We start from the raw sequence: 10038 nt of genomic DNA, 5'->3' as shown, positions 1-10038 counted from the left end.
CCAGGGGCTTCCCGCCGGAGGCACCCATTGGCTCGTCCTGCCGCCGCTCGAGGGTGGCGCGCTCCGATTGGCTAGTCTGGCTCGACGGGGCGGGGCGGGCCAGCAGAGTCCCGTTGCTACGGTGACGGGGGACGCGGCCGGCTGCAGCCCCGGAGCGGCGGCACCGGGGCCTTTGGGTGCTGCGGCCGCTGCAGCCCGGGCCGGGACCGCCGCGGCCTTTGCTCCTGCGCAGGTGAGCGGTGGTTACCGATGTGGACAGCGCTTCCTCAGCCCCTTCGCTGCTGCTCCTTATCAAACTGCTTCGGGGTGCTTGGGAAATGGGGAACACGGGTAAGTTGTTCATAGGAAATGCTGTGGGTTACATATTGCTCCATAGCCCAACACTGGTGACCGAGGAGAAGCAAATCTCTCCTTTCACCACAGTGATAAAAATTAAAAAGAGGAGAACCTCAGAAAGGTTTGGACTGAAGCAGGCAGAAGGTGGTTTTAGGGTAACGAGCCCTTGAGGGAGAAAGTACAGAAGATGCCCCCAGGAAAGGAGAGATTGGGACCACAAAATGGAGGAGAAAGGCTGCAGCCCAAGGGAAATAAGATCATCTGCTTTATCACACATCATCAAAAAGCAATGACAAGCCAATGCCTATTAGGAAGTTTTACAGCAGGCCCATGGACCTTTCCTGCACCCTTGCACCTGAACCAGCTGCACTACAAATCACCACACAAGTACCATTATTCTACTGGCACATCTAGTCATTTTTAATTGTATAGAAATGCTGCTTACAGGTACCGGCACAAAAGCAGGTTACTGTCAGAGTACAAAAAACAAGGCCCGCTTTCACCACTGGAAGCACACCCAGTATGAACACAGACTCCAACCAGCAGCAACAGCATCGAGTCTCAGACTGCTGCAGCTCCTTCCAAGGACACCTCTTCATTAAATCTTCTCTCTAGGGACCTGAATAAACGATCACCAAGTCCCACTTGACCATACCCAGGTTACACTGCAGTACTGGAGGGCTCAGCCAGGGAGTCACCTACTGCTTAAGTCCTTCAGGGGCAGCATTTGTGTTTCTCACCACTCTGCAGCAGTTACAAAGAACAAAGAGCACAGATTTTCTGCACAAACCTCATGCAGTCTCAGACTGGAGTGGGTGAGTTCCAGACAGACACCGCAAAGACTGCCTCTGGAACAAACACCACATTTTACTGCAAGAAAAGAACAAACCCACGTAATGATTTGAGACCTAGGTCCCCAAAAACCTCTTTTCTGTGGAGATTTTAGGTTGATCCGTTAAACTGAACCATTCAATCAAATGTGATCCGAAAACTGCGCTCTTGCTCCTTGCGGCGGCTCTCGCAAATCTTTGTCACCTCTTCTACCTTCCTCTGCAACACGGCTGTGGGAGAAACAAGAGATTAACCTTAGAATCAACCTAAAACACAAACCCTGCACAGTTTAGCCTGCAGCAGGAGAGAGAAAACCACTGTCCTTTGCTTTTGACAGTCACTCAGACTTGATAGCGCACAAAGGAGGAGGAAATCCTAACACAAAGCACTGGTAATCCTCCGAGGCAAAGAAGAGCGTCTGGGAAGTATTCTGAGGCATTCAGGCCAGGCTGGACAGAGCCTTGAGTGACATGGCTTAGTGTGAGGTGCCCCTGCCCATGGCAGGCGAGTTGGAACTGGATGATCTTAAGGTCCTTTCCAACCTGAACTATTCTATGATTCTTTGATTCAGGGACTTGCAGGCAGAACCAGAAGAGAGCTGGGACATGCTGACACTGTTTGCCATGCCGGTGTGTTGCTGTTTCAGGGCACTGCAGAGAGCAGATCGCACGCTCCCTGCACAGGAACTGCAAAAGCTGGTCTGCAGCTTGAGCAAAAGCTATTGCTCTGTAAAAGTTTCCTCTTCTCACCTCCTGCTAAAATTTGCTCCAAATTACACAAATTACAGATGAACTACACCATCTGTTCAAAGCACATACATATTTTCTTGCAGGATATCACACAGCCATAACAAGCCTTTAACTCACCAACAGAGATTCTCTAAGTTCTGGGAATAAAGAAAAGACGGTGCAATCGCACAGGAGAGCTGCAGAGCACCTGCAGCCACAACACAGATGAGCTGCTATTTGCACATCCCCAATTTGGGAACACATAAGGCACTGAGTGATCACCAACTTTAAACACAGCAGGTATCACAATATACAAAAAGATCTTGGAACAAGCTATAGCAATTTCTAGTTTCAGCCCATGAAATCTTACCATAATCAGCAGGGCTACAGCATTATGTCAGCCCGTGGCTTAGAGACTCCAGGTTAGGTGTTATTTCACGTAACATGCCGAACCCAGAATCTTCCATAACGTATTAACCAACACATTCCAGTTTGTTCCTTTTCAAATATTGACCATGCAAGAAATGATTATGGCAGAAGACGGCAGCGTGCTTCACTGCCTCATAGATAGCTCGCTCAACTTGGAATTAAGTTGTAACTACAAAAGAGAAGACTTGCTGGTTCTCTCAGGAAGAGCTAGAACATCAAAACAAGGCTTTGTCCAAACACTCCTTTCCGTTGTTGAAGCAACACCACCCTTCATCTATGTTCAGCAAGTGGAGGCATTTTCAATGACTGCCACAGCTGCACATCATTATTTAACAAGTCAGCCCAGTTAATAGTCACTGTGTAGAGGTATGCCTACTCCTCACTGGAGCGCATACAGCGCTAGGAATGCTTCTCCTTGCCTAGGACCCCACAGGAACAGACAGACACATTAACCTTTTTGAATAACTGCAGTTTCTTCAGCTTATTGCTTCTGTCTTGCCAGAAGGCGAACTGAGCGTGAACTGCTTCTTTAGAGGTACATTGCCCAACAAAGAGAATGGCTCGTTATTAACTGACAAGATGCTTTCTTTGGTACTGAGTGACAGAGCGGAAAATGGGTCTCCTTGCGGCAAAAACTGAAAGGAATTAGACTGCCATTTTCACACATTCTGTGAAGTCAGTTCTGATCCACAGGAGCTGCACCAGATTTCCAGATAAAGGCATGTTTGGAATGTGGAAGTTAGCATACATGTTCTGGAGGAAAAGGACAAATTCAACCCTGACTTAAGCCAGTCATACTGTTTAAAAGGGACAGTAGTGTGCCTGCTTTCACTCAAGCGGTACACCAAGTGTGAGCACTTTCCCAGCACTGCAGGCAGACAGTGCAATTCGGTGCCACTGAGAGGAGCTCTGCTTTATTCTGCCATGCCCCCGTGTGGCTGCCGGCACCAGTGACAAATCAGAACCGTGTAGAATTCTTGAACCCCTCACCAGGACGCACTGCCTGTTTGCTTTTAGAAGGGCACCATCCTACACTAGCTAAAGGTGAACCCAAGACAAGAAACGACACCAAGTAGTCAATCAGGTCTTCACTACTGAGTGCATCTTCTGCTCTGTGCTACACCTCAACTTACTGCTCCTCTGAGACTTCCACACTGGAGCTACAGAGTGACAGGGCCTGCAGATAAATGCACACTGCTCAGTCTCACCTGGATTTCGCTTTCCCATTGGGGTGGGTGCATGAGAACATTAACATGCAACCCCCTCACAAATGTTCCTATTTCAAAGGGAAACCCCACAACATTTTAGAACTTACACCTCACACTAACCCATGTCACCCAAAGCTCTGTCCAACCTGGCCCTCAACACTGCCAGAGATGGAGCATTCACAGCTTCCCTGGGCAACCCATTCCAGTGCCTCACCACCCTCACAGTAAAGAACTTCTTCCTTATATCTAACTTGAACTTCCCCTGTTTCAGTTTAAACCCATTTTGGGGAAAACATTGGCAGTTACCAGGGATTCTCAGCAGAAGCCTCTATTGCACATCAGAATTCAAGCACAAAAAGGACAGTATCACTGAAGGTGAAGGGGAGAAGGTACCTCATGGACCTTCAGGAATTCATCTGTGTTCAAGAAACGCTTGTACACATGCTCCATGCTTTCTATATGGATTTCCAAAAAGCTGCAAGACAACTCTCACCTGAGTTCTGGTCAATCCACTGCAATGAATCCATGTGTGCATTCAGTATCTTACAGATCTGTTGAAGCTGAGCACAAACAGAAGGTGCAAGTCATTTCTTATACTACATAAAAACCAAGAGCAGTAAAAGACACAGACTCCCTGTCCCTGCCTTTGGAACACCATGCAACACAGAGTCCCAAACGTACAGCCCTGCTAACTTAGCCGCCACTGCCCCAGGGAAGTCTGTGCAGCAACTTTCTTCTCTTTACCATCAGGAAAAGAGACTGGTTCAGTGCCCGTGGCTTTGGCTTATTTCAATTCAGACCCAGCAACCACATTCATCACCTTAGGCCTGAGATGGCAAAAGTAAAAAGGAATGGGAAAAACTCAGTCTGTAACGGTGAAGGGAAATTTTATTGCAAGAAAGAAGCAAGTAGTGGAGCAGGAATCCACATCAAGGTTAAGGGCTGCCTCTGAAACAAGCTGTCATCTTGGCAAGAGTAAAAAAATCAAACAAATAATCAGGGCTCCCACAGAATGTGGTACTTTGAAAGCCAGTCATAGAACTGCAGAGCAACTATGTGTGTGAGGCTGGTTGCGCTGTGTTATAATGCCAGTTTTATGACAAGAGAACCAACCCAAGGAAAACAAAACACCCTTCCCAGGTTGAAACTGCAAGCAGGCAAGTATCCAAAAGTGGACAGAGAGTTAGAATGGTTAAATATCCTCTGTCTTCCACTAACACGCACAGAATAAAGCTCGGATTTACCGGGTCACTCGTATCTGCTGGGCCTCCTGATGAATTCAAGTGCTCAATGATGTCCTTCAGATCTTGTGCCATGCGTTTCAACTGAGCATCTATGTTTTCAGCCAGTTTATAACTGCAAAGTACACAAGAAGAAAGGTCAGAATATTCAAAGTGAACTTCAGAAGCTCTGCTCCCAGTCACACCTTTCAAGCAACGCTGGCAGACATGTGGGAACAGCACCTTGAGAGGCACCCTGGCACACATGTGAGGTAACTCCAAAACTCCTCTCTGGATATATACATGGAGACAGACAAGCAATAGTCTGGAGGGCTTTCTGGATGGTCTTGTCAGAAACTAAGGAAGTAATTAGACTTGATTCCTAAATACTTATCTTTCTTGAGCCAACATTTCTTATAATTACCCTGCTACGATTCAACACTTAAGGCTAACAAGGATGTCTCAGCCACACTTAGCGCATTCTGCTCTCATCCCTTCAATTACTAAATAATCATTAATTTTCAGAGATTATGCCAAAATTAGTAACCTGTTCCCAGACAGCTGATTAGACCACAACACCCAAAGAGATTTTCATGACGATTCAAGGGCTTCCAGTCACATTTCCCTGTTTCTAATGCCTAAAATCTAAGTTGCCATGCACAAAACAGGGTTACATGCTTGACAAAGGCCTCTGACAGATCAGTGCTGTCACACATCCCAGCTCCTGCTGACTGATCATCACATTAGTCTGCTCAGCACATGTCCAACACAGATTTGTGTCTTACGTCCTCTCCCGCTCTTCATCTGCGTGCTGCAAGTAAATGGTCCCACTCTGCTCCTTCACAGACTCCTCCAGAGGGGTCAACAAGTCTTCAAGCTCCTTCTGCTGGGACAGGATGAAGTCCAGTTCCTGGTCCAGCCTGAAAAGACAAAATGCTTAGCAAACCACTTACAGCTCATGTAACTTCTACATCTGCTGTCTCACAACACGAGAAGATTGTGTTTCTTCTCTGAATAATGTCAAGCATTCACAGTGTCATACCTCTTCTGATCAAGCTTCACTTTCTCTACTTCTCTGTGCAATGAAGAAATCTGAAACACAACAACCAATTATACCATGAAAATTCAAAATCAACTCAAGAATTAAAAAGACTGAATGGAACTGAGAAAGCCAGCACAATGCAAATGTCTACAAGAAATAAGAAACAGTTACATAAAGATTTACCTTAAGATAATTTTTATCAGAGTGTAAACTCACAGATTTCCAAGCATCAATATCTGTCAACCAGGACATACCATGAGCACATAGATATAATTCACATTGGTACCTAAAACACTGAAGGCTTTTAAGGATCTAACCAAGCAAAGCCAAGTTGCGCTGGATGTCACTTTACCTTCTCTCCATTCTCTATCAGCATCTGATCCCAGGCATTAACTTGTGTAGCTTGATGGAGAAAGTGTTTCTCCTGGTCTTCCAGTTCCAGACTCCACTTGTTTATCAAACTCTCCAGCTGGGCATAGGTCATCACCGGGGGCGCACTGACGGCAAGTGTGGGACAGTGCAGAACACAGGATCAAAACCCAACACATAAACATGGCACCACTCACCTCCCCCTGCCCCACCAGGCACCAGCACTGATACTGTCTCTTGCCCTCAGCAGGACACAGTCACTTGTGCCAAATTACTCACCTGGTGCTTGTTGTTGTGGTGATGGCAGCTGTAGAAGTCACAGCTCCAGTGGCACCAGTTGTAGTTAATGGCTTAAGATTCAAAGCAAAGCCAGAGGCAGTGGTGGTGCCTGAAAGAAGAGATTCGAGTCAAGCAAGACAAGAGGACACATCTGCTATCAAACACAGAACAGGTCTAATGTGCACTTCTAAAGCACAGTGCTGTGTGAGCTCAATCAGGTGCCTCTGAAGGGATCAGAAACAAATACAAAATTAGGAAGAGCTAATCTGTTTACTTCTCTACAAGATCAATGTCCATGTGTTCCTCATGCAACTACACAGCACTGAAGTCAGGCTTTCTTCTCCTCAGCTAACTTCTGCATCCAGTCCTTACCAGTGGTAGTGCTTGTTGTGACAGCACTTGTTGTTCCAGGAGCTTTTAACCCAAACCCAAGCGTCCCAAGACTGGCTGTCCCAGTGGAAGAGGCACCAACTGCAAACAGAAGACAACATGAAGTGTTTGTGGAACCTGACATGACAAAAAGCACTCTACTCTGCAATTTTTCCAGGAACCTTCCAGGAATGCACATTAGATTAAAGGATTCTTAAAAACTAAGATTAAGCCCCAACTTTCTCAGCCTATCTTCATACGGGAGGTGCTCCAGTCCCCTGATCACCCTCACGGCCTCCTCTGGACTTGTTCCAGCAGTTCCATGTCCTTTTTATGTTGAGGACACCAGAACTGCACACAATGCTCCAGGTGAGGTCTCATGAGAGCAGAGTAGAGGGGCAGGGTCACCTCCTTCGACCTGCTGGTCACGCTCCTTTTGATGCAGCCCAGGATACGGTTGGTTTCTGGGCTGCGAGCGCACACTGAAGCCGGCTCAAGTTCATTTTCTCATCAACCAACACCCTCAAGTCTTTCTCCACAGGGCTGCTCTGAATCTCTTCTCTGCCCAACCTGTAGCTGGGCCTGGGATTGCTCCGACCCAGCTGTAGGACCTTGCACTTGGCATGGTTAAACTTCACGAGGCTGGCATCAGCCCACCTCACAAGCATGTTGGGATCCCTCTGTATGGCATCCCTTCCCTCCAGCGTATCAACCAAACCACACAGCTTGGTGTCATCAGCAAACTTGCTTAGGGTGCACTCAATGCCACTGTCCATGTCACCGACAAAGATGTTGAACAAGACCGGTCCCAACACCAATCCCTGAGGGACACTACTTGTTACTGGTCTCCAGCCAGACATTGAGCCATTGACCACAACTCTTTGTGTGAGGCCATCCAGCCAGTTCATTATCCAATGAGTGGTCCACCTACCAAACTGATGTCTCTCCAATTTAGAGACAAGGATGTCGATTCCCCCATCTCATAACATCTGTATATAGGGACTTACGTGAGAGGCCTGTGGTGGTAGATGATGCTGGGGCTGAAGAATTCGCTACAGATGCAAACAAAGTTGGCCCCGTTGAGCCAAGAATGGAGGTTGTGCTGGTAGAGGCAGTCGTAGCAGATGTGGACGCTACTACAAACAGAAAAAGCATCCACCTTACACCACTGCAAGTTCACAGTAACAAACACTTCCAGCCCATTTCCAGAGTCCAGTTTAGAAAACTGTTCCCACAAGGAACAGCAGATTCACAATCCCTCGAGGAATTATTCCCCAAGATCACTTCCTACCTCCAAGTTTGGCTCCAAAAGACAGAGTGGGTCCCGAGCTCGTACTTGTGGTCAGTGTTGCCGTGGCTGCGCTAGTGGCTGCTGTGGAAGTTAATGACCCAAAGTTCAGGCCTGGAATAAGTGCCATAGGCAAAAGGAGAAGACAGACCTTTTACAACAGAGACACTGTAGCTTCCCCTGACCACAGCAACGGTCACATTAGAAGCAACAAAGGTTTAAAAGCCACTCGCTTTGTTGCACACCGGCAGAAGCAGAGGCTGCAGAACCTCCCCAGCTGCCCTCCCTGCTGACAGGATTCCTGACTACAGCGGCCATCCCAAGGCCACGACTCACCTGTGCTCTGCCCCCCGAGGCTGAACGGGGCCGCAGACTGGGTTGCAGCTCCCAAGCTGGCAGCAGAGGTGGCAGCAGCTGCAGGTGCTGCTCCAAAGCTCAGCCCCGTGCCCGCTGTCTGTGGCGCTGCAGCACCGATGCTCAAGTTGGCTGCTCCGGCCTGAGTCGTGGTGCCGCTGGAAAAGGTAAACCCTGCAGTTGTCCCAGACTGAGCCGTGGTGCTTGTGCTGGCGGATCCAAACGCAAAGCCAGAAGGAGCTGCTGCCTGACTTGAGGGCGTGCTGGTCGGTGCTGAGCTACCAAACGCAAAGCCCCCTGTGATTCCTGTGGCTGGAGTTGCAGCGCTGCCTCCAAAGCTGACTGTTGGTGCATTTGACCTAGAGAATACAGGAAGAGAGATAATCTATTAGAGATCTCATGAGACTTCACTTGGAGCATTGTGTACGGTTCTGGTGTCCTCAACATAAAAAGGACATGGAACTGTTGGAACAAGTCCAGAGGAGGGCCACGAGGATGATCAGGGGCTGCAGCACCTCCCATATGAAGATAGGCTGAGAAAGTTGGGGCCGTTCAGCCTGCAGAAGAGAAAGCTGCGTGGAGACGTCATAGCAGCCTTCTAGTATTTGAAGGGGGCCTATAGAGATGCTGGGGATGGACTCTTCATTAGGGACTGTAGTGACAGGACAAGGGGTAACGGGTTCAAACTTAAACAGGGGAAGTTTAGATTGGATATAAGGGGGAAGTTCTTTACTGTGAGGGTGGTGAGGCACTGGAATCGGTTGCCCAGGGAAGTTGTGAATGCTCCACCCCTGGTGGTGTTCAAGGCCAGGTTGGACAGAGCCTTCGGTGGCATGGGTTAGTGTGAGGTGTCCCTGCCCATGGCAGGGGCTGATCTTGAGGTCCTTTCCAACCCAAACCGTTTGGTTCTATCCTATGATTCTCTGATATACGCCCAGTCAAATACTGAGTCAGGTTTCTTACAGAACACTTCCTGAAGCAGAAACCAACATTCATAACACGCACAACTGACCAGGTTTGTGTCTCAGTTTCAATAAAGACTGTACGGCAGCCTCTGCCATCTGCAACCCTCTGTTAAGTCTCTTTATCCTGACGCCCTTAACTAACCCATAGGCTCGCCTCCTGGAGTTACTTTCAAAGCACTGCGGAGCACCGAGGGGTCCCCGCCCCCGCCGCGCCGCCGCGGGCCCCTCACCCCAGCTGGAACACGCTCGCTGCCGGAGCCGCGCTGCTCGTGGCCGCCGTCCCGAAGCTGAAGCCGGCGGGCTGCGCGGCGGTGGCCGCAGGCCTGCTGAAGGAGAACAGCCCGGAGGGCTGGCTGCCGGCGGCCGGCTGCGCCGCGCTCCCGAAGCTGAAGCCCCCCGCGGCCGCGGATGACGAGAAGGAGAAGCCGGTCGCGGCCGTGGTGGCGGCGGTGCTGGGCGTGCCCAGCGTGAAGCCGCCGCCCGCCCCGAAGCTGAACTGGCTCATGGCGGCGCCGGCACGGACCGGGCCCGAGCGGCGGCACCACCGCTCCCGCACCACCGCGCGCTCCGATGACGCACGGCGCCGCCGCGCTGCGCCCGCCCCCTTCCCCCGCCCCCCA

The 10038-nt window shown here is 49.5% G+C and overlaps 1 protein-coding gene across 1 annotated transcript; it reads right to left on the bottom strand.

Annotated features, from left to right (window-relative positions):
- Positions 1 to 729: 729 nt before the first annotated feature.
- On the bottom strand, positions 730 to 9955 carry LOC136019211 (nuclear pore glycoprotein p62-like). Its single transcript, XM_065689113.1, has 12 exons — positions 9649 to 9955; positions 8436 to 8812; positions 8103 to 8213; positions 7819 to 7947; positions 6815 to 6913; positions 6443 to 6551; positions 6147 to 6291; positions 5795 to 5844; positions 5538 to 5672; positions 4777 to 4888; positions 4026 to 4092; positions 730 to 1397 (listed from the first exon to the last, which is right to left on the bottom strand). Exons 1-12 carry the CDS (start codon positions 9921 to 9923, stop codon positions 1306 to 1308), a joined length of 1701 nt encoding a protein of 566 aa, XP_065545185.1. The 5' UTR covers positions 9924 to 9955; the 3' UTR covers positions 730 to 1305.
- Positions 9956 to 10038: the final 83 nt, after the last annotated feature.

The sequence above is a fragment of the Lathamus discolor genome, chromosome 9 (assembly GCF_037157495.1).
Source record: "Lathamus discolor isolate bLatDis1 chromosome 9, bLatDis1.hap1, whole genome shotgun sequence".
NCBI lineage: Eukaryota > Metazoa > Chordata > Aves > Psittaciformes > Psittacidae > Lathamus > Lathamus discolor.
The sequence above is the reverse complement of the archived record's forward strand: the minus strand, read 5'-3'. Positions and strand labels throughout refer to the sequence as shown.

Bases quoted from the DNA above. Each gene is read 5' to 3' on its own strand.
- LOC136019211 (XM_065689113.1), bottom strand. From the start codon at position 9,923: ATGAGCCAGTTCAGCTTCGGGGCGGGCGGCGGCTTCACGCTGGGCACG. The intron at 6,914-7,818 runs GTAAGTCCCTAT...TTCTGTTTGCAG, and splicing joins TACCACCACAGGCCTCTCAC to TTGGTGCCTCTTCCACTGGG. The intron at 1,398-4,025 runs GTGAGAGTTGTC...TTTCTCCCACAG, and splicing joins GTGGATTGACCAGAACTCAG to CCGTGTTGCAGAGGAAGGTA.